The sequence below is a fragment of the Lampris incognitus genome, chromosome 3 (assembly GCF_029633865.1).
Source record: "Lampris incognitus isolate fLamInc1 chromosome 3, fLamInc1.hap2, whole genome shotgun sequence".
NCBI lineage: Eukaryota > Metazoa > Chordata > Actinopteri > Lampriformes > Lampridae > Lampris > Lampris incognitus.
This window is the reverse complement of record NC_079213.1, coordinates 107,811,633-107,836,115: the sequence shown is the minus strand read 5'-3', so window position 1 is coordinate 107,836,115 and position 24,483 is coordinate 107,811,633. Positions and strand designations below refer to the sequence as shown.

At 47.7% G+C, this 24,483-nt stretch overlaps 1 protein-coding gene across 2 annotated transcripts in view; it reads right to left on the bottom strand.

Moving 5' to 3' along the window:
• LOC130110130 (carboxyl-terminal PDZ ligand of neuronal nitric oxide synthase protein-like) overlaps nucleotides 1-24,483 on the bottom strand; it is a 422,458-nt gene that overhangs the window by 26,728 nt on the left and 371,247 nt on the right. For both annotated transcript variants that reach the window (XM_056277124.1, XM_056277125.1), the window contains exons 9-10: nucleotides 17,922-18,087; nucleotides 11,783-11,959 (exon numbers count right to left, since the gene is read on the bottom strand). In XM_056277124.1, the coding sequence (XP_056133099.1) occupies nucleotides 11,783-11,959; nucleotides 17,922-18,087 (343 nt within the window). The remainder of the gene's footprint in view (nucleotides 1-11,782; nucleotides 11,960-17,921; nucleotides 18,088-24,483) is intronic.

Sequence of the window (24,483 nt, the reverse complement as noted above, 5' to 3'; positions counted from 1 at the left end):
CCGGCAGTCATCCTGGCTGGTGTTCGCTCTCTCTTGGACAGTGCGTTATTTTTTGGTTTAGTTTAGATATGTGTTCTTGTAGTTTTTGGATATGTGTTTTTGTCTTTGTGTTGCACTGTTGTGGACTGGGGGGGAAACAATATTTCGTTTTGTTTCATGTGCACGAGTGCATGAAATGAAATGACAAAGTGATTCTGATTCTGAGGTTGAGGGCAAGACTTTGTTGGTTTCGCAACCGTATTTATCACTATTTATCTGGTTTATAACCATTGTGTTGGAAGTGAAGCAGAAGGGCATTGGGAGTGACGAAGAAGGACAGGATTAGGAACGAGTATGTTAGAGGGACCGCTCAGGTTGGACGGTTTGGAGACAAATCAGGAGAGGCAAGATTGAGATGGCTTGGACATGTGTGGAGGAGAGATGCTGGGTATATTGGGAGAAGGATGCTGAATATGGAGCTGCCAGGGAAGAGGAGAAGAGGAAGGCCAAAGAGGAGGTTTATGGATGTGGTGAGGGAGGACATGCAGGTGGCTGGTTTGACGGAGGAAGATGTAGAGGACAGGAAGAGATGGAAACGGATGAGCAGCCAAAGGTAGTAGTGGTAGTAGTAGTAGTAGTATCTGGTTCATAACCAGATAAACCATCAACATCAGTGGAACATACACGGCGGATGTTTCAGTGCTCGGTTCAACTCATCTCATCTCGCTGGGAGGGAAAAGGGAAAGAGAGAGAAGAGAAGCAAAGCCAGGGGGGATGGAGGACAGAGAAGAAAACTTGTAAGGAGCACACAGGTCCGGGAGGGCACAGGTGAGAGAGCTATAAATTGATGTGAGGTGGACGGCAGAGGCCATGTTTATCCCCGGGGCTAAAGAGTAGAACTGGAATGGAAGTAACAGGAACGAGGAGATTAAAAAGGGAAAGAACGAGGGAAGCGAGAGGGGAGGACCAGCAAACATACATAAACTGAAGGAAAATGAAAGGAGAGGAGAGGGGAGAAAAGCTTACAGGGGCAGATATGTGCGTGCATGTGCATGCGTGAGAAAGTAACTCCGTTTGCAGTGCAACTCCTTTTATGCAAATTTTGTCATTTTAATGAGAAAAAATTTGATGGAAACCGCAAATATGGAATTAAACCCCGAAAATTTACATAAATGTTTCTACACTTGCTTGAGGCAGGGAAAATTTGTATAATAACCCAATAAATTACAATAGAAACACACTTGCCGAATAAAAAAAGAAAGAAATGTGAATAGAATTTAATCACGTGACCAACTGCTTCTTAACCTTAACTGGTCTTTCTCACAGGTGATGAAGTACGGCCATATGATGAAGGACAAACACTACATTTAGGGCTTTGTTCACATTAACAGATCTGATGGAAACACACCTTAATTGGCATTTTCTCAACATTCAATTATTTACTTTAAGTTCATTCAAAGATGGGAAACACTAGCGAGAGTCACGGGAAGGTGGGAAACACTAGTGAGAGTCACAGGAAGGTGGGAAACACTAGTGAGAGTCACGGAAAGGTGGGAAACACTAGTGAGAGTCACGGGAAGGTGGGAAACACTAGTGAGAGTCACGGGAAGGGGGGAAACACTAGTGAGAGTCACGGGAAGGTGGGAAATACTAGTGAGAGTCACGGGAAGGTGGGAAACACTAGTGAGAGTCACGGGAAGGTGGGAAACACTAGCGAGAGTCACGGGAAGGTGGGAAACACTAGCGAGAGTCACGGGAAGGTGGGAAACACTAGCGAGAGTCACGGGAAGGTGGGAAACACTAGCGAGAATCACGGGAAGGTGGGAAACACTAGTGAGAGTCACGGGAAGGTGGGAAACACTAGTGAGAGTCACGGGAAGGTGGGAAACACTAGTGAGAGTCACGGGAAGGTGGGAAACACTAGCGAGAGTCACGGGAAGGTGGGAAACACTAGCGAGAGTCACGGGAAGGTGGGAAACAGTAGCGAGAGTCACGGGAAGGTGGGAAACACTAGCGAGAGTCACGGGAAGGTGGGAAACACTAGGGAGAGTCACGGGAAGGTGGGAAACACTAGTGAGAATCACGGGAAGGTGGGAAACACTAGTGAGAGTCACGGGAAGGTGGGAAACACTAGTGAGAGTCACAGGAAGGTGGGAAACACTAGTGAGAGTCACAGGAAGGTGGGAAACACTAGTGAGGGTCACGGGAAGGTGGGAAACACTAGTGAGAGTCACGGGAAGGTGGGAAACACTAGTGAGAGTCACGGGAAGGTGGGAAACACTAGTGAGAGTCACGGGAAGGTGGGAAACACTAGTGAGAGTCACGGGAAAGTGGGAAACACTAGTGAGAGTCACGGGAAGGTGGGAAACACTAGTCACGGGAAGGTGGGAAACACTAGCGAGAGTCACGGGGAGGTGGGAAACACTAGTGAGAGTCACAGGAAGGTGGGAAACACAAGTGAGAGTCACAGGACGGTGGGAAACACTAGTGAGAGTCACAGGAAGGTGGGAAACGCTAGTGAGAGTCACGGGAAGGTGGGAAACACTAGTGAGAGTCACGGGAAGGTGGGAAACACTAGTGAGAGTCACGGGAAAGTGGGAAACACTAGTGAGAGTCACGGGAAGGTGGGAAACACTAGTCACGGGAAGGTGGGAAACACTAGCGAGAGTCACGGGGAGGTGGGAAACACTAGTGAGAGTCACAGGAAGGTGGGAAACACAAGTGAGAGTCACAGGACGGTGGGAAACACTAGTGAGAGTCACAGGAAGGTGGGAAACGCTAGTGAGAGTCACGGGAAGGTGGGAAACACTAGTGAGAGTCACAGGACGGTGGGAAACACTAGTGAGAGTCACGGGAAGGTGGGAAACACTAGTGAGAGTCACAGGAAGGTGGGAAACACTAGTGAGAGTCACGGGAAGGTGGGAAACACTAGTGAGAGTCACGGGAAGGTGGGAAACACTAGTGAGAGTCACGGGGAGGTGGGAAACACTAGTGAGAGTCACAGGAAGGTGGGAAACACAAGTGAGAGTCACAGGACGGTGGGAAACACTAGTGAGAGTCACAGGAAGGTGGGAAACACTAGTGAGAGTCACGGGAAGGTGGGAAACACTAGTGAGAGTCACAGGACGGTGGGAAACACTAATGAGGGTCACGGGAAGGTGGGAAACAGTAGTGAGAGTCACGGGAAGGTGGGAAACACTAATGAGGGTCACGGGAAGGTGGGAAACACTAGTGAGAGTCACAGGAAGGTGGGAAACACTAGTCACGGGAAGGTGGGAAACACTAGTGAGAGTCACGGGGAGGTGGAAAACACTAGTGAGAGTCACAGGAAGGTGGGAAACACAAGTGAGAGTCACAGGACGGTGGGAAACACTAGTGAGAGTCACAGGAAGGTGGGAAACACTAGTGAGAGTCACGGGAAGGTGGGAAACACTAGTGAGAGTCACAGGAAGGTGGGAAACATTAGTGAGAGTCACAGGACGGTGGGAAACACTAGTGAGAGTCACAGGACGGTGGGAAACACTAATGAGGGTCACGGGAAGGTGGGAAACAGTAGTGAGAGTCACAGGAAGTTGAATCAGTACACCTGGACATGTTTACTGAGAGAGGAATGTTTCATCACTCATCTAAGAAACCTCTTCAGTCTCAACTGACTGCAGGTACCCCCACCCCCATAAACAATACAGTGGCATAATCACAGCACCGTAAGATGGTGACAGATGTGAGAGAGAGAGAGAGAGTGAGTCAGAACTCGTCCCTGAACTCGTCTTCACACTACACTACACTCCTCCCTCTCTGCTCTGCCTTCTCCATCCCTCCTTCACAGACCAATTTATTCTCTGTTATTATTTTTTTTCAACCCCTGTCAATATACACCGAAAAGGAGGAGACGTAAGTGATGGTGTGGCAGGCGGGTCGTGGTTTGGGCGAATGCTTCGGAGGTGAGGAGAATAAGAACTGTCTCATCTGGTTAACCATGCACACCTGTCCCAGATTAACCTCTCTGTGCACATGTGTGTGTATTTGTGTGTGTGTGTGTGTGTGTGTGTGTGTGTGTGTGTGTGTGTGTGTGTGTCAGAACAGACAGCGAAGGAGGCTACAGAGCATTCTTGAGTGAAAAAAGGAGAAATATTGGTTGTGCTGTTTTTCCCTACCTCTGCAATCATCTTTCAAAAGTTGTGGACTGCTTCTGAACGGGGACAGCAGACTGCGGGGCTCGCTGAGGCACCATTTGATAGTGTTGAATAAATCATCCATGGTCCAGCACACATCTCACCAGAGTCTGTCCTGCCTCCAGAGCATCTGAACCAAGCCTCTAATGGCGAGCTCTTCCAACACTATCAATCGAAGGCCAAATGTTTCAGCGTCGAGACGGCCAAATCAGGGTAAATTCTGCAGAGCTTTGGCCATTTCACTTCTAGGTGTGACGCGCCTCCTCAGCCCGGCTTCTGACTCCTTCACTCACAAAAGTGACATTTACTCTCACATCCAGTTGTACCATCTGTGTAGATTTGATTTTGTTTTTTCTCAGAAACTAATACAATCATCTCTGGTAAGACAAAATACATTTTATTTGCATCCCAACAACTATTCTCTCAGCCTGTCCCTCATATTCTGTCACTTGGTATTGTCCACATGGTTTCATGTCAGGTAGGACTTCACAGAAACACCATCAACAGAGATGCAAGTTAGATGTTCTCTATCACCTTTGGCCTTGCTCTTTTCCTCTTCCCTGGCAGCTCCACATTCAGCATCCTTCTCCCAATATACCCAGCATCTCTCCTCCACACATGGCCAAATCATCTCAATCTTGCCTCTTTTGCTTTGTCTCCAAACCATCCAATCTGAGCTGTCCCTCTAATATACTCGTTCCTAATCCTGTCCTTCTTTGTCACTCCAAGTGAAAATCTTGGCATCTTCAACTCGGCCACCTCCTGTCTTTTTGTCAGTGCCACTGTCTCCAAACCATATAACATAGCTCGTCTCACTACCATCTTGTAAACCTTCCCTTTAACTCTTGCTGGTACCCTTCTGTCACAAATCACTCCCGACACTCTTCTCCACCCACTCCACCCTGCCTGCACCCTCTTCTTCACCTCTCTTCCACGTTCCCCGTTATTTTGAAAAGTTGACCCCAAGAATTTAAACTCATCCACCTTCATCAAATCTACTCCTTGCTTCCTCACCGTTCCGCTGTCCTCCCTCTTGTTCATGCATATGTATTCTGTCTTGTTCCTACTGACTTTCATTCCTCTTCTCTCCAGTGCGTACCTCCACCTCTCCAGGCTCTCCTCAACCCGCACCCTACTCTTGCTACAGCTCACAGTGTCATCTGCGAACATAATAGTCCACGGAGACTCCTGCCTGATCTCGTCTGCCAACCTGTCCATCACCATTGCAAACAAGAAAGGACTCAGAGTCAATCCTTGATGTAATCTCACCTCCACCTTGAACCCATCTGTCATTCCAACCGCACACCTCACCATTGTCACACTGCCCTCATACATATCCTGCACCACACCTACATACTTCTCTGCCACTCCCAACTTCCTCATACAATACTACACCTCCTCTCGCGGCACGCTGTCGTATGCTTTCTCTAAATCTACAAAGACACAATGCAACTCTTTCTGGCCTTCTCTATACTTCTCCATCAACATTCTCAAAGCAAACTTAACATCTGTGGTGCTCTTTCCTGGCATGAAACCATACTGCTGCTCACTGATCATCACCTCCCCTCTTAACCTAGCTTCTATTACTCTTTTTCCCATATCTTCATGCTGTGGCTGATCAACTTTATACCTCTGTAGTTACTACAGTTCTGCACATCGCCCTTATTTTTGACAATGGGTACCAGTATATTTATTCTCTACTCCTCGGGCATCCTCTTACTTTCCAAGATTGTGTTAAACAATCTAGTTAAAACTCCACTGCCATCTCTCCTAAACATCTCCATGCCTCCACAGGTATGTCATCTGGACCAATGGCCTTTCCACTCTTCATCCTCTTCATACCTGCCCTCACTTCGTCCTTGCTAATCCACTGCATTTCCTGATTCACTGTCCCCACATCATCCAACCTTCTCTCTCTCATTTTCTTCATTCATCAGCCCCTCAACGTACTCCTTCCACCTTCTCAGCACACTCGCCTCGCTTGTCAGCACATTTCCATCTCTATCCTTGATCACCCTAACCTGCTGCACATCCTTCCCAGCTTGGTCCCTCTCTCTAGCCAATGGGTACAAGTCCTTTTCTCCTTCCTTAGTGTCCAACCTCTCATACAACTCACCATATATTTTCCTTTGCCTTTGCCACCTCTCTCTACGCTTTACGCTGCATCTCTTTGTACTCCTGTCTACTTTCTTCATCTCCCTGACCACTTCTTCTTTGCCAACCTCTTCCTCTGTATACTTTCCTGTACTCCCTCATCCCACCACCAAGTCTCCTCGTCTTCCTTCCTCTGTCCAGATGACACACCAAGTACCTTCCTAGCGTTCTCCCTCATTATTTCTGTAGTGGTTGCCCAGCCATCCGGCAACTCTTCACTACCACCCAGTGTCTGTCTTAACTCCTCCCTGAACTCCACACAACAGCCTCCCTTCTTCAACTTCCACCATTTGATCCTTGTCTCTGCCTTCACTCTCTTCCTCTTCTTGATCGCCAGTGTCATCCTACAGACCACCATCTGATGCTGCCTAGGTACATTCTACCCTGTCACCACCTTGCAGTCTCCAATCTCTTTCAGATCATGCCTCCTGTCTAACATATAGTCCACCTGTGTGTACCTTGCTCCATTCTTATACGTCACCCTGTGTTCCTCCCTCTTTTTGAAATATGTATTCACCACAGCCATTTCCATCCTTTTAGCAAAACCCACCACCAACTGTCCTTCCACATTCTTCTCCTTGACACCATAACTGCCCATCACCTCCTCATCACCTCTGTTCCCTTCACCAACATGCTCATTGAAGTCCGCTCCAATCACCACTCTCTCCTCCTTGAGTACACTCTCCACCACTTCATCCAACTCACTCCAGAATTCTTTCTCTTCCATCTTACACCCAACTTGCGGGGCATATGCGCTGATAACATTCATCATCATCACACCTTCGATTTCCAGCTTCATACTCATCACTCTGTCCAACACTCTCTTCACCTCCTACACACTCTTGACATACTCTTCCTTCAGAATTGCCCCTAACCCATTTCTCTTCCCATCTGCACCATAGTAGAAGAGTTTGACCCCACCTCCGATGTTACTGGCCTTACTCCCCTTCCACCTGGTCTCTTGCACACACAGTATATCTACCTTCCTTCTCTCCATCATATCAGCCAGCTCTCTCCCTTTACCAGCCATAGTGCCAACATTCAAAGTTCTGATTCTCACCTCCATACTCTTACCCTTCCCCCTCTCCCGCTGCCTCTGGACATGCCTTCCCCCTCTCCTTCGCCCAACAGTAGCATAGTTTCCACGGGCACCCTTCTGGCCAGTGGCAGTCGCTGGTAACCCCGGCCCCAACCAATCCGGTATGCAAATCAATCTTTGGATAGAAGTCTTTGTGTTTCTGATGTGCCAGCTTTGCTTTTCTGAGTTGTTGGTTAGCGAAAAACATGACTCAGACAAGCTAACTTTAGCTCCGTCGACCCAGCGCAAAAAGCATCTGTTATCCAATGTCAGTTAAGCATCCAATCAGGGTATGATGGAGCCTAAGTGATTTGCAACGTCAGTCAATACTAGACCTACATCCAATTACAAACTCAAGAGAATGACCCCGTCTCAATCTGTTCACGACAAAGTCATACAAGTTGTTCTTACATCTACCCCACAACGTGTGCTTGTTCCAATGAGTTGTTTCCACATTTTGTCTCTTTTTACCGATAATTTGCGTTCATAGCTTGTTCAAATGTTGTCAAATTATGGTTTGGGTTACAAGAGAGGCCTTAGGCCATGTTTAAAAGGCAAAATTACAATAGAAAACCCTCAAATCTATTCAAAGACTATTTTCCTTCTGTTCTGCGGAGAACGGTTTCAGAATGGACGGAAGTTCAAGCGAGTTAGAAGAAAGGGGAGAACACTGGCAAAACAGTGAGCCCCGTCTTACCCTTGTATCTCTGGAGCAAGTGAAAGGAGTCTGTCTCCTGTTGGTCAGGCCGAATTTGTCTACGCTGCCCGTCTCAGCCAGGCAGGTTAAAACAAGACGGGGACACAATAGCATCGACAGAATACACAATCTCACTTAAGAAGCAGACGCAGGAAGTGAATGCGACAATCACTCACATGAACCCATTTGTGCGCGTGCACACAGACACACACAATGGGCAGAAACTCACTTACAGGGTATCTCTCATCTGAGAATAACCTTGAGAGGTTTGGCACGGCTTTCCAAATTCCCTTTAAAGCAGGAGATAACATCTTTGATACCATCTCCTGTGATCCTACAGGACAAATGCATGCAGAGGCAATCAGTTAACGCGGATTTTGTTTACGGGTTTTGGTTCAATCACGTCAGGCTAAGGCTCTTAGAGAAAGATGGGGTAGACAGCGGGGCTTTGGCTAAATTCACTTTGAAAACGCTCCTGTGTCTAAACTGCTTTGCCAGGCATCCAAGGGAAAGACAAAATGCCTGCAATGAGTTGACAAGAGTATGGTTTCCTTGGGCCAAGGACAGCAAAATACTCTGTGGCTTTCTTTGGGAAACAAAACTGAGTATGTGTTATATCACATTTCCCCCTAGGCCTTACACAGAGAGCAGGATTTAATGAATGAGAGAACTTTTGGCCACCGTCTGCATGTGGCTGTTGTGACACGAGGGAAGGGGCTTGTTTACCAAATGAAAGCAAGAATCAAAAAGAGTTTCTCCCCCAAGGGCCGACTGATCCTGGCTTTACATAAATCAGACGGCAGTGTTAATGTGCAGAAACGGGTGAAAAGAGAAGAGGATGTGATCATGCTCCCGTCGACGGAGCCAAAGCACGAAGAAACACAAAAACAAAACAGCTGCTGGCAGTTGTCATGCAAAGAACAGGGTACTTTAGCGGTGTCACGGGGCGACGTAGAAAGAGAAGTCCTGTTTTTACATACACGCAAGGCTCAGCGTTTTCGGCTTTTACCGATTTTCACCGAAACATAGCCAGATTTTTTTAAAAGGAGCAGATCGGTTTAAACCGATTTTCACCCGGATTTTATGTTTCCACGGGTCCAAAAGGTGTTCCTGTTCATGTGAGGTTATGTAACCGTGTCCTCTTGTGGCGAAACTCGGCATGCTGGATGGCTTTGAAAGATAAAAACCGATAACACGGAGTCTTCCTTACACGTAAACCCAAGTAATATTCTAGTCAAAATTTGAATCTGTGATTAACTGAGATGAAGGGTTCCCACGTGTAATTTGGGGATACACAGACCTACCCAGATCTGGGATCAGCCATGCCTGATGTTTACGCCACATCAAAACTAAACACTTCACCTCCACCTCCATTTACAGCAGGAAGAACTACAGCTCTGAAGTCACCTTTCCCTAGTCCTCCACCTCCACGTCCAGTGTCTGTGATCGTGACTGACAGCCATAATCCCAATCCAGAAAAATCAGCAATGTGATCTTGGATCAGACTAAAAAAGCAGTATTGTCGTCTCTTTGTTGTAGCGGTTAAACTCTCTCGGCGCTCTAGCGGTTAAACTCTGTTATAGTTGCACCCTGGTGTGTCAGTTGCACACATAACACAGCCGTTTAAAAAGGCGATTTGAAACACCGTCGCCTCACAGCAAGAAGGTCCCGGGTTCGAACCCCGGGTCGCCCCAGGTCCTTTCTCTGCGGTGTTTGCATGTTCTCCCCGTGTCTGTGGTGGGTTTCCTCCGGGTGCTCCGGTTTCCTCCCGCCATCAGAAAGACACGCATGTCCGGGTTGATACTCCTGCCTGCGCCCCTGAGCGAGGCAATGGAAAGAAGAGCTGGAGGTGGTCCCCGGGTGCTGCACAGCGCCTGCCCACTGCCTCCAGTGTGTGTTGGGATGCAGATGAATTTACCCATGAAGACTGATTAAAAACAATCTTAAGTACAATACGGTGAAACAGTTGCTGTGCCGGCATTGAGGGTTCTATGAAAAACAGTCATGCGTTATGTTAGCAGCTTTGTTAACAGTCAAATGGATGGATACCACAGGTATGGGAAGTTTGCGGCTAGCACTGGTGTCAATAACGAATCCTGCTACTAGAAATATATATTTATTTCAGGTTAAGCGGGAATGCTCAATATGTCAGACTACACCTTCAAGAGTATTGATTATCCTTAACAAGAGTATTGATTATCCTGAACAAACTCGCAGAAAACAAGACTGTTTAGACAGTAAGTACCACACTACTACATACTCAGAGGACAGGGATTGGTGTTGGTAGGGTGTGTTCCTGTACACATGCAAGAGGGGGAAATAAGAAAAGCAAGAAATACAGTAAACGGTGTGCTGCAATTGAGCGACAGAGGAAAGGCGAAGTCGAAGACAAAAATTGAGAGTAAAGCCATTTTCACATACGAACTTCGGACAATGTCTGGGGAATAAGATCCGAAGTTACTCTTTCACACGCGTGTCTAATACTAACCGGCCCGACAGGAGATAGTCCGTGTCAGACGCGTTCTCACCTACTGGAAACACCCCGTTTGGTTTAGACAAGGGGTGGTGTTTGGGTGGAGCGTGCGGGAGGCAGGACATGACAGACGAGACTACCGACTCATCCGTTATGATGACCGGTTTTGCGCTGATATCAATGCTACATGTATTTGGACGTGTCCACAATATCAACAAAAGACTGGAAAGCAAAAAACAAAAACGAAACAAAACGAAACATACAACTAGTACAGTTTCGCACCATTTGCATGATGGGAACATCATCAACACGCCCACTCGCTTGCTGTGAATACGCCGCACGATGACCTGCTCTATTGTCACACGGGCTCAGTTGGATATTACACAGACTTTGTGCGAGGGAGCTGGGTGGGTAAAGTCCACTTAATGTCCGGTCCGTTTAATTCAGACATTTGCATTCTCAAATACAACACCACCGGGCAGAGGTGGGGAAACCTAGTCCAGAAAGTAAAAACCCTAACCGTGTCTTTACTCCATCCATTAAACCAGCGGATTTGGGAAACAAATCAATGCAATCTGATGGTTTAGTGGAGTAAAGACACAGTTAGGGTCTTTAACTTTCTGGACCGGGTTTTCCCACCTTTGGACAACTTTGTGGTGCACGTCTGAATACAGCTTATGAAGGGGTTTATATATTTATAGGTGTGCCTTTAGACACAGGATGGTCCGCAACATGTTTGTCACGCCAGAGATTTCAGACAAACAGACAAGACGAGTGACGGCTGTTGTGTCATAACGCAGTGCGAGGACACTTTTTGGGGAACAGGTAAAAGCGTCAAACCGCTATCTCGTCCCCCAGGCAGTCTGGCGTTCCCTGTCTATTGAGAACACTGAGGAGCCTTAACGTCTCCCCATCTGCACCCCAACCATAGAACTCCATCTCATACTCATCATCATCCTCCTCCTCCTCCTCGTCCTCATCCCTCTCATCGCTGTCGTCTGAGTTCGACTCGTACTCGGAGGCAATTCCCGACTCGCGGAACCTGGCAAAGTCCAGGCTCGCTGTGGATTTGACGTCGCGAGCCGGCGACTTCGCTGTGCCCTCGCGATCCTCCCCCGCCAGCATGTCGCCCCTCGGGGGGGGCGAGGGGAGTCGCGGAGGAGGGGGAGGCCCCGGGGGTCCCGGGAGGAAACGAAAACACTCCAGCTTGAGGAGACACTGGTCCCTACCTAGGGGGCTTCCCAGGGTCCCGTTGGACGATGCAAAGACGTTGTTGGTCGTTTCGCCGGCACCAAGAAGGGGCAGGTTCATCGTGGCCAACTCGGGCTTCGGGGTGGTGGGGTCACAGAGCACCGGGGGCACGGTGGAGCGGAAGGTTATCTCCAACAGACTGTCCTGAGAGCCCACTGGATGGACAGAGAGAGAGAGAGAGAGAGAGAGAGAGAGAGAGAGAGAGAGCGAGCAGAGAGGGCAAAGAAGGTAAGAGGAAAAAAAGAACAGATGATGATGATGGGAAAGATGGAAGGGAGAGAAAATAAGGGGAAGAGAAAATTTTACATCACACAAAAATATTACATATTTATGCAAATTTATTGAGTTGAGACGCCTGATAACACACCACCCCAACGGGGCTCATTTTACAGTATCACCATGGAGGGCAAATGAGGATCCTGAAAACATCTGGTGCTTACATTCTACACACTGTGAATGCTGGGAACAGTCATAAAGGGAGGTGAGGGGCAGTTAAGCTAAGCCAGGAACACACTAGAAGACCTTTAAAGTCCCAAATCAACAGCGACAAGACTCGGCATCACACATTTAATGGCCGACTTTAGCGGATTACAGTCTGAGACAAGCACACTGGTTATGACTGCAGTCATAGAGGCACATACACCCTCCAACGAGCTCAGACCTGTCAAGATTACAGATGTAAAAAAAATGAAAGATGTTTGATATAAGTGTTCATTAAATCTGACGAGTCGAAGGCTCTGTCTGGAGCAGGGCATGCGAGTGGCCCGGTTTTGCCTGGAGGGAGGAGCGGCTGTTTTGAAAGTTGAAGCATTCGCATTGTCTATGACACCCCCTTTATCCCCAGCCCATAATGCGAGTGCATGGTAAGACCATGTTCTAAAACAGCTAGCAGACAATCAATCTGTAACAAATATGCTCAATGTCTCTCCTATAGTGTACAACTGGCTCAGTCACAGTATATGGTTTCAAAAGAGGCCTTCGTTTGCTTGCACATCTTAGGCCAGCTGACTATGAAATGCGCTGTAGATGCAGAAGGCAGGAGGTGCTTATTCATACGCAGCAGGGCTCTGCAGTCATGTAGGCTTGGGCTGCATGCATATTCCAACCAGTGATGCAAATAGGACGTTTCTGTTGAAACAAACTAATTGTTTGTTCGCTAATTTATTCAGTTTGTGTGCAAGAATGGTGATGGTATAAGCTACTCTGCGCAGACGACAGCCTACAACCTACATCGAAGTTGGTGAAGTGCTGGATTAACAGGCAGGAAATGTGTTGGCATGGTGATTAGAAAAGACGAACGGGTTTCGAGCACTGATCTATAATAAGCATTGTTATAATCACCGATCTGTATTACCGTTTTCATGATACAGTAGTTTCAAGCCCTGGAGCGGACACGGAGCGAGGTTTCTCCGATACGTGAACGAGGAGCAGAAAACGGAGGACCTGGATTGGATTTTGAGCGGTGTGACTGTAGAAAGCTTCGGGTCAGGAGCGGAAATAAGCCGCCACTCCACTGCGATACTATTGCAAATCTCTTTGTCGTTGCCAGATCGGGGTTACAACTGGCCCGAACCTGATAGTCTAGTGTGTTTACGGCTTTAGAAGAATTTAATTTCGTTTATCTGAAAGTATCACTCTTATAAAGGGTGTGGGTAACTCTCAGCTTCATTGTGTTGAGTCGGATCATCTTTAAATAAAAATATGCACAATATGGTCTCAAGCACTTTCTGATTGCCTTGTTTGAAGGTTTGAATTTAGTCCATCAACCTGTGAGTTAATAAGTTGGGGGGGGAATTCTGTTTTTCGAAGAGTTGCGGTGATCATTCCGATCCGGGGAGGGCTGCAGACTACCACACGCCTCCTCCGATACAGGTGGAGTCGCCAGCCGCTTCTTTTCACCTGACAGTGAGGAGTTTCACCAGGGGGACGTAGCGCGTGGGAGGATCACGCTATTCCCCCCTCCTCCCTGAACAGGCACCCTGACCGACCAGAGGAGGCGCTAGTGCAGCGACCAGGACACACAACCACATCCGGCTTCCCACCCGCAGACACAGCCAATTGTGTCTGTAGGGACGCCCGACCAAGCCGGAGGCAACATGGGGGGGATTTGAACCGGTGATCCCCGTGTCCGTAGGCAACGGAATAGACCGCTACGCTACGCGGACGCCCGTGGTTCTCATTTCTTTCGGTGGAGAGCTGTTTGGCTCGACTGGGCTTGAAGGAGGTTGCACCAATCTGAAGCACACAGACAGAAAAAGCAGAAGTGATGTGGTGACCACACCGTCGCCTGGGGTTAATAACAGCAGCACGGGGGTGCAAACGCCTCCTCCACTGCCCAGCCAGCCCCGTCTGGCACCTGCTGCAGGGGTTTAAAATGATGCCAGACGCTGTAAAATGCCGTAAAAAGGTGAACATAACTTTTTTCTTTTTTTAAACTATGACCTTTAGAGAGAGCAGGGGACGATCAATTTTCTTTTTACTTTTTGAAAAAAAAAAAGTTCACAGCCCCCCGCAATTGCACTTGGCCAATTACCCCACTCTTCCGAGCCGTCCCGGTCTCTGCTCCACCCCCTCTGCTGATCCGGGGAGGGCTGCAGACTTCCACATGTCTCCTCCGACACATGTGGCGCCGCTTCTTTTCACCTGACAGTGAGGAGTTTCGCCAGGGGGATGTAGCGCACGGGAGGATCACACTATTCCCCCCACCCCGAACAGATGCCCCAACCACCCAGAGGAGGCGCTAGTGCAGCGCCCAGAACACATACCTACATCTGGATTCCCACCCACAGACACGGCCAATTGTGTCTGTAGCGATGCCCGACCGAGCTGGAGATTCGAACCAGCGATGCCCCGTGTCGGTAGGTAACGGAATAGACCGCTACGCTACCCGGCCGCCCCACGTCCCCCACTTTCGGTCAGTGGCAGTTGACCAAATGCTCACCCATGTGTCTGAAAACATTTACAGCCCCAGTAAGACAAGTGATGGATTGGCCACCTGGTGGGCAAACGCCTTTGGGGCCGCCACACCGTGGGCCACGCGGGCTGCTAAGAATGGACTATTGATTAGAAAAAAAGGTCAGATTTTTATTCAAAATACCTGATTTCGGCACCCCAAAACATTGTTGTACAGCCACGGTTTAGGGCTGATATAAACTCTCCGTGTTTCAGAGGCTTTTGTATTATTCAGCCCGGCCGTGTTGCTCTTTCTCTATTTTAATGAAACCGTTGCATTATATTATGCACAGCGGCTGAATTTCTGGCCTACATATTTGTGCAAAATGTGCTTTTAATTTACTAGTGGAGCGTATCATATCGCCCCCTGCTCCACACGCTGCCATTCTGAGACGGTATTCGCCATGAAAATCGGTGGTTATCCGGTGTGCATCGATTGCGAGTGTGTTCTGCGCAATAGATTTCTGCATTCCAGTCCATGCGGTGTGGTTTTTATCGGGAGCTTTTTGTGTTAACAAAACGGGTCGGCGTTGGGTCTGGAAACAGCGCCAGTGTTTGTCACAAATGTCAGGGCCGCTTTTTTTGATCCCGGTCCACCACTGCACCAAGCGACCCGCGGCTCGGTGTAAAAAGACCAGCGCTATAGGTAACAACTGAATTATTTATAGTGTGAAAAACACAACTATCATACACAATATGTCTGCTCGGTTCTGTTTGCAGGATGTCGAAACAAGCCCGGGGAAGAGGCTGGAGTGTGAAGGGGCCGAGACGACGGCCTGTCTGGATGACTACGTTTGACCGAGAGGCTTAAAAAGCTGTGAGGCTGTTGCTGATGAGAGAGAGATGGGGGGGGGGGGGGGTTAAGAGGGGAGGAAAACAGCGGCAGAAAAGTGAGTCGAGTGCGATAAACAGTGAGGAGGGGAGGGGAGAGGGAAAGCCTTGCCTCGTAAGAAGTGGCTGCAAAGAAAGAAACGGGACCGACTCGAAACAACACGTACGGCGGATAACGGCCAGAGAAGTTGTCAGAAGACGGGCGGCCAACCTGTGTGTGCGCGTGCACACCTTTTGTTGTTCCCAATGTGTGTGTGTGAATTCTGGTGTATCCCTCAACTGGAAAGCATCTTTTATTGCTTTTGTGCAGTTTTTTCCCCCCTCTTCTGTGTATCTTACACAATACACACCCAAGTGTATTGGGTGACTTTGACACTAACTGGAATTCAGGTCTTCAGACCTGGGCTTTGTGTATGTTGGTCCAAGACAGCAAATGACAATGACTGTATATGAGTGTGCAACAGAAAGTTGTAGAAACTTTCCTTTTTCAGACCTGATTTGATCCACAGATGGGCGCCGAGTGTGACCGCGACGCTTCAGAATCAGGAATTATAATTTTCTATTTGTGGCACGGCCCAGCTTATTAATATCTTTGAATCCTCAATTGTTCAAATAATTATCGGTGACCGGCCGGTTGCACGTTTACACTAATTCAGCTCGTGGCTCTGATTAGATTCGGTGCCCTGAGATGCCCTCGGGTCCAGAAACAAATACATCTGCTTATTTTTTGACGCCCTTGTAAGTTTGCTTTGGATAAAAGCGTCTGATGGGGTTTTTTTTTTAAGTAAATGTAAACGCTCGTCAATATTTGTATAATCAGTGTTTCTCCAAACACCGGATAAGTGGGCCCCCAGGCCACGCTACCCTACCTGAAGGAGACGCCATCCCCCTTAAAGGAATTTCATTAAGTGTTGGGGGAGAGACTTTCAGAGGCAGCTAAAATCCATTAAAAAAAAGCTAAATTCATCAATGCTGGTCATTTCATAATGATTGCGAAACTGGGTCCAAGATTTTCAAAGTGAACTCCCAGCAAGTTGGATCAGTTCATCTAAGTGACCTCTTCAGTCTCAACTGACTGCAGGTATCCCCACCCTTATAGACAAGACAGTGGCATAACCACCGACACCACCGATTGGGTTCATATGCAAATTTCCATGACCATTAACTAGAGTTTCAACGGCTGTGTGTACTCTTCACAGAGGACTTGGGAATAGTTGCAATCACAGCATTGTAAGATGGGGACAGACCTACTCTTAGCCCCCCCCCAACTCCCCCGGTTCAGGGATGGGCATTCCCTCTTCACATAGATGGCCTCTTTGACTCCCTATCAAGGATGTGCACATCCTCATCCTTGAAAGAGTGGATACTGGTCTGTAGATGGTGTAGACTGTGGAGTCCTGGCCTGACGTGTTAGCTCTCCTGTGTTGTGCCATCCTCTTGGCCAGCGTCTGTTTAGTTTCTACCATTGTACAAGTCACGGCAATCCTCCTGGCACTCAACAGCGTACACTATACTGCTCTGTTTGTGCCGTGGGACCCGATCCTTGGGGTGGACCAATTTCTGGCACGGCGTGTTTTGGGGTTTGAAAGCAACTGAGACGCGGTGTTTGGAAAATACGCGTCTCAACTTTTCCAACACTCCCGCCACATACGGAATCACCACTGGTTTGAGCTTAGGCAGCTGCTGTCCTTCTCCTCTCTTCCATCGGCTGGTGCACTGTTTGGGCGTCTTCCTGGCTTTGCTAAATGCTCAGTTAGGATAACCACACTTAACCAGGGCCTGTTTAATGTGGGATTTCTCCTCTTCCCCGGCTGCTGTGTCAGTGGGGACACTGTCAGGTCGGTGGTACAGCGTCCTGATGACTCCTAGTTTGTGCTCCAGTGGATGATGAGAGTCAAACCTTAAGTACTGATCAGTACGTGTTGGTAAACATCAACTATCAAATCCAGAGTGAACTGTTCGCTACCACTACATTTGGTAGGGGTAGGAGATTCAAACCGTCACTTATTTGCGTAGTTAAAAAGCTGCAAACCCTGCATTACTTCCTGGTCCTCTTTTGGTTCATGCATATCTCAGTTTCAGGGAAGTATATCTAATATTTATACGATGATGGTGGGAGCAGTCACAAGCTCTTCCTCTGTTTGCCATTGTGAAAATTGCCCTCCCACAACGTCACAACCCCTCCCTTATTCCCACTCAACTCAACACCCACGCCAAACTCGGCTACTGCACTTTTCATACATCTTCCTGCACTTTTTCGGGTTCGACACCATTACAGAGTCGACCTTTAACACGGTGTGCGTCTACAATGCATACAAAAGTGATCCCACTCACTGGAGTCTGGTCCAGAGAACTTGGTCTCCAGCTCCTGGATCTGTTTCACCAGCAGGGAGATGTGCTGGAGCAGGTCTTTATTCTGAAGCAGCAGCTGGTGGACCCGGGCCTGAGCTTCCAGACGGGCAGTGGCCTCTGCGCTCAGCTGGTCTTTCAGCAGGTGAACCTGCCAACAGGTAAAAGAGAAGGGAGAGAAAGGCAGAGAATTGGGAAGTGAGAGAGAGAGAGAGAGGCAGATGTGGGGGGGGGGAGGAGCAAGTGAGATTGTGATGTGTTAATCTTGCAAGTTGAATTCAGGCCGAACGCTTTTGGTTTTAATATTTGACTCGAGATAACAGTTGAAAGTGCCTGGATTACAACGGGCATCTCACTTTCCTTCTAAATCTCTCTTGTATGAACACATACATGCATACACACACACCCAGTGTAGTAGAATTTGTATTAGAAATAATAATCAGGCCTAATGTATGCATAGACACCACATGGCCAAAAGAATGTGGACACCTGAACATACATCACACCATATGTTCTTGCTGAACATCTCATTACAAGACCACGGACACTGACATGGAGTTGGTCCCCCCCTTAGCTACTATAACCGCCTCCACTCCTCTGGGAAGGCGTTCGACTAAATGTTGTAACATGGCTGTAGGGAATCACTCCCGTTCCATGAAAACAGGCCGAGACCATTAACCCAACTGCACCAAACTTCACAGCTGGCACTACGCATTCGGGCAGGTGGCGTTCTCCTGGCATCCGCTAAACCCAGATTGGTCCGTCAGACTGCCAGAAAGCGTGATTCGTCACTTCAGAGAACACGATTCCACTCGTCCAGAGTCCAATGGCGGTGTGCTTTACACCACTCCAGCCAACGCCTGCCATTGCCCGTGGTGATCTTAAAACTCGTTCGCCCATACTCGACTATGGAAACCCGTTTCACGGCACTCCCGATGAACAATTCTTGTGCTGATGTCACTTCCAGAGGCCGTTTGGAACTCGGTAGTGAGTGTTGCAACCAAGGAAACACCCCCCCCCCTTTTTTTCTCCCCAGTTACACCCGACCAATTACCCCACTCTTCCAAGCCGTCCCGGTTGCTGCTCCACCCCCTCTGCCGATCCGAGGAGGGCTGCAGACTACCACATGCCTCCTCCGATACATGTGGAGTCGCCAGCCGCTTCTTTTCACCTGACAGAGAGGAGTTTCGCCAGGGGGACGTAGCGTGTGGGAGGATCACGCTTGTCCCCCCAGTTCCCCCTCCCTCTTAAACAGGCGTCCTGACCGACCAGAGGCGTCCTGACCAACCAATTATGTCTGTAGGGATGCCCAATCAAGCTGGAAGTAACACAGGGGTTCAAACCAGCGACCCCCATGTTGGTAGGCAACGAAATAGACTGCTACGCTGCCCAGACGACTAAACACGATTTTGATGCTATACAGTGTATATTGTTGGAGGGGTATACCCCCCCTCTGGTGTTGGACTCTATGCCTCTGCTTATTATTTCTGCCAGGGGGTATGTAGTATATTCTTGTAGGCTGGAGTAGATTATGGGTTTGATTGCGCGTGTGTCTCCGGGGCTAATCGTGCAAGCTACTGGACCTATCAGCCTAAACCTTTCGTGCACAGTTACGCCAGCAGAAGAACCGCTCGTGGTTGCAGTGATTCAAAACCTCTGAAAGACATTTGTTCTCGCTATCGCCGCCCCCTCTCCTCATTCACTCTCTAGCTCGCTTGACCAACGCTGCTCTTCGTCGCTGCCCAATCCGAGTCAGCCGTGCGCATGGCCGACTCACATCTACGGTTGAGTCAGATTGGTCGGCAACGGTGTCAAAACAAAAAACATTCTGTATTTGGGTACGAGTCTTGAACGTATTTCGCAAGCCGGCAAATCACCACTGCTGATGTCAGCACAGGAGAACTGGAGGAACACCGGGTGAAGCAAAAATAATTCACCTCGTCACGCGGAAGCTCCCATAGTCTCCCATTTTAAAACTGCTATAAAAATACACATTTCAAGAGTAGAATTAACCACAGTCGCAGCTGGAAACGATCTCAGTAACGACAATAAAACATTTCCCATGGCTGAGCTATGTTTTCTTACTGTTGTTTTACGGATGAAAGTCAACCAGCAGAGCAGCCATTCACCTTCATCAACTCCCATATTTTCGTAATGTGTGTGTGTGTGTGTGGTGTTAGTGTGTGTGTTAGTTAGCGTAGATAGCGGGACCGAAAACTAAAGCACTTATGATCCTAATTATTTTTGGAGGTGGTAGGTATTGTTCCAGAGAGTAAGGGAAAAATCTCAAAAAATTAAAATTATGCATAATTATGCATAAATGTGCAAAATATTCATTTTTCTAAAAATGGCTAAAAACCACTTTTCTCAGTATTTCAGATGATTCTGAGCATTTTTTATTTTTTCACCTATATAAAAAACATTTTCTGGGACTTAGAAATGTTTTGGCATTATGCAAAATAAATGCATTTTTGCAAAAATGCACTTATGATCCTAATTTTTCTTTGGAGGTGGTAGGTATTGTTCCAGAGAGGACCAGAAAAATAGCAGAAAATTAAAATAATTATAATTATGCAAAATATGCATTTTCTACAAATGGCTAAAAACCACTTTTCTCAGCATTTCAGATGATTCTGAGCATTTGGGGGGAGGGAGTTGGAGTGGGGGGGGGGGGTTTAGGGGCAGGGGGAAGGCGGTTAGCTGGCAGGATGAAGAGGAGGGAGATTTAGACGGGTGGAGAACCAAACCGCTACATTGTGGCGGGGTTCTTCTCGTTCCTTTTATATCGGGAAAACAGCGACGGTTAAACACACTTGAAATCTTTCGATAAGGGCTTTGAAACGGCGACAGCCTGATCTCTGTCATCTCATGTCAGGCGTGGTCACATCCGTGCGAGGGTCCGCCTAGGAAGCTGCGCATCCACAGACTGACAGGCAATACGGATTTACTAGGTAGCCTTTTTAGCTCGAGTGCTGCATATTAACAATCCCCCCCCCATATTTCATATTCAATGGACTTAAGCACTGCGCACATTCTTATCGTGGCAGGAAAAACATTGGTTTCTCTGTCCGTGTGTTTGTGTACTTCCCTTATCCTAGTAGGCGGAAAAAGGGGTGTTTTGTCGCCAAGTCTGAACACTGGAGAAAGGGGAGATATGTGTGCCTGGCGGATATCTACACTCTACTGAGTGCACACCTCTGGTTTATTTTTATCTCCGGTGGGGACAAAAGTTATCCCCTTCATAGTGATATTTTTTAGGCTGAACAGTCTGGTCCCATAGACGGTACAAAAAAAAAACAACCTATAAAAAAACCCAACAGCCAACAGCATAAACAGCAGTAGAAGCTGAAATGGGTTTTCAGTGTGGAAATTCAGTTCTGACACAATGATAGAGACGGTCTGATGTTGAATAAAGACGACACCATCCATCTAGACCACGTGGTTGATCCATGCTACATCAACCTTGATTCATTCATGGCTTTTTTTTGGGGAGGGGGGGCATCTCCCTCCATTTCTCCCCAATTGTCAATTGTACTTGGCCCATTACCCAACTCTCCCGAGCCGTCCCGGGCGCTGCTCCACCCCCTCTGCCGATCCGGGGAGGGCTGCAGACAGACTACCTCGTGTCTCCTCCGATATATGTGGAGTTGCCAGCCGCCTCTTTTCACCTGACAGTGGGGAGTTTCGCCAGGGGCATCACGCTATTCCCCTCAGTTCCCCCTCCCCCCTGAAAAGGCACGGGGGAGGGGGACACACACCAGGACACACACCCACGTCCGGCTTCCCATCCGCAGACACGGTCAATTGTGTCTGTAGGGACACCTGACCAAGCTGGACGTAACACGGGGATTCGAACCGACGATCTCTGTGTTGGTAGGCAACAGAATAGACTGCCACGCTACTCAGATGCTCATTCGTGGCTTTTAAGAAGAATGTCACCAAGTACCAACAGCGTCACACGTCAAATATGACATGACAGCAGAATAGCAAAGTTACCGGTAACACTTTCTATGACGCTTGCATCTATAACGCCCTATAAGCATCTATAACGCCCCATATTTGTAGCTATATGTCATTGTAAGACTCATTATAACCATGTATACGCCCCCACAACACCTCATAACCACCTTTATGATACATTATGTCAATTTAAAACGGATTTATGCATTATAAATATGTCATCATTAGCCTGTTTATCTGTCAAATGTCATAATGCATCATAGCCAACGTGTTTTGCTGAAGTTTTGTAGAGATGCATAATGAGACTTCAGTGTTATTTCACAGTCTTCAGCCATAGCCGTTAGTCATTGTAATACACATTATAGGAAAGTATGGGTGTTACAGATGCTTATAGGGCATTATAGATGCTTATAGGGCATTATAGATGCAAGCTTCATAGAAAAGTGTGACCAAGTTACCTAATTGAAAGAAGAAGGAGAAGGATTCCAAGTTGTATGTAGATGTATTTTGCAGGGCCCGGCCCATCAAAACGAAAGAATGAGACGACAGTGCTGACTGACTTTTATCGAGGGGGAAACATTTTTTTGATATTAAAAGTTGATTTATGCACACAGCCTGACCGCCTGAATTAACCTGGTTTGATATTCCACTATTCTAGTATTTCATATGAGTGTCTCAGCCCCACTAGCCGCCCTGATCCTCATGTATACTTAATGCCACCGTCTGCTGTGCTCCCAAACATTAATGCAGAGCCGAGAAGCTCCATTTCCACATAAAACTAAGAGACTAAACCTTCTATGACATTGTGAATGATTTATGGAGTGACGGGAAGAGACCCACTTCATCACCTTTCACCCAAAATGCTCACCACCACACACACACACACACACACAGACACACACGTGTGCGCTCACATCTACAGACACACATGTAGCTGTTGTAGCGGTCAGGGGCCTCCAGTTTTACTTCAAAGTGCTCTGAAATAGCAGCAGCCCCACCCACCCAATTGAGGGTCCATAACGGCCTTCAACATTTTCAAAGGAGGTATTCCCTTGATTAAAAAAAAATAAATCACAAGGATGTTCATGTGAATGGTTCAAAAGAAGCTCAAGTCATTGATGGGTTCCACTATATAACGATCGCCACACGAGAGAAGTGGTCCACCAGCACTTAAAACAGCCTTTCTCTTGTATGTGTGTGTGTGTGTGTGTGTGGGGGGGTACTTTATACCGAGAGTGTGGAGAAACTTTCTTCACCGGGCCTGTCGCAGTAAACCAGATGGCGTGATGGTAATTGAAATAGGTGTGAGGTACGAGTCTCCTCGCTTCAGATCACGACAGGGGTTCATTTGCAAACTGCTAATCACCAACTCCATCCCAGAGGGAGCGATAAAAATGAATTACATATTTAATAAAGTGAATGTCTCAGATTATTTGGTATTTTTAACAGCAATGATAAACTGGGACAAAACGTGGGTGCATCATGTCTGTGAATGTTCTGGTTCATCCAGGCCTTGGTTATGCGAAGGAGTTGAATCAACAGACCAAGTCCAGTTGGCACTTGATTCAGCTCCTTTGGATGGGTGCATCATGCTGTACAGCTAAAAATCCTTGAAACTCAACGAGCTCCAGGATCCCTTGTTTGTCATTTCTGTTAGACGTGTGCCCCCGTTTTCAATTCAGAAACCCGCGTTACCATGGCAGTCCGGAAACTGCACGCTATTGACGTCAGTAATGATGCAAATGAAAGAAAAATACAATGAAATATCGCCGCAAAACGACGATTCTGGTGTTCCAGCCAGCACAGACTGCTAGAGGAGGAAAGCTTCAACATCTTAATTAGAAATATCCACCAATTTCACGATTTTTGGACAATCTGTCATTGATTTACAGCCACATTTGTGCTAGGCCCATACATGTGTTTGGACTGGTGGCGCCCCCTGTTGAGAGATTTCAAAATAGTTTTACACACATGGTTCAACATTGGGGCAATGGAACTGGTGGCGCCCCCTGTTGAGAGATTTCAAAATAGTTTTACACACATGGTTCAACATTGGGGCAACATTGCGGCACGGTGGCGCAGTGGTTAGCATGGTCGCCTCACAGCAAGAAGGTCCTGGGTTTGAGCCCTGGGGTAGTCCAACCTTGGTGGGTCGTCCCGGGTCGTAAATTGTCCCTAGGTAGGAATGTGTGTGTGTGTGTGTGTGTGTGTGTGTGTGTGTGTGTGTGTGTGTGTGTGTGTGTGTGTCGGCTCTGTGTGATGACCTGGCGGCCTGTCCAGGGTGTCTCCCCACTTGCCGCCCAATGACTGCTGGGATAGGTTCCAGCATCCCTGAGAGCAGGATAAGCGGTTCAGATGATGGAGAGTTCAACATTGGTATGAAACGTATCCTGGGAGTTTTGTATTGATTGAACAAACAATTTCTGAGTTATAGTCTGATTTGTGTTATGCCGCACCCATTTTTTACATTTGCAGCGCTCTCTAGTGGTAGATTTAAGTAAAACTTTCAGAGTATATTTCAGGCACTCGTGTGGACATATCATGCACGTTTTGTGATGATTGGCCCAACGGTTGTTGACTTAGATGT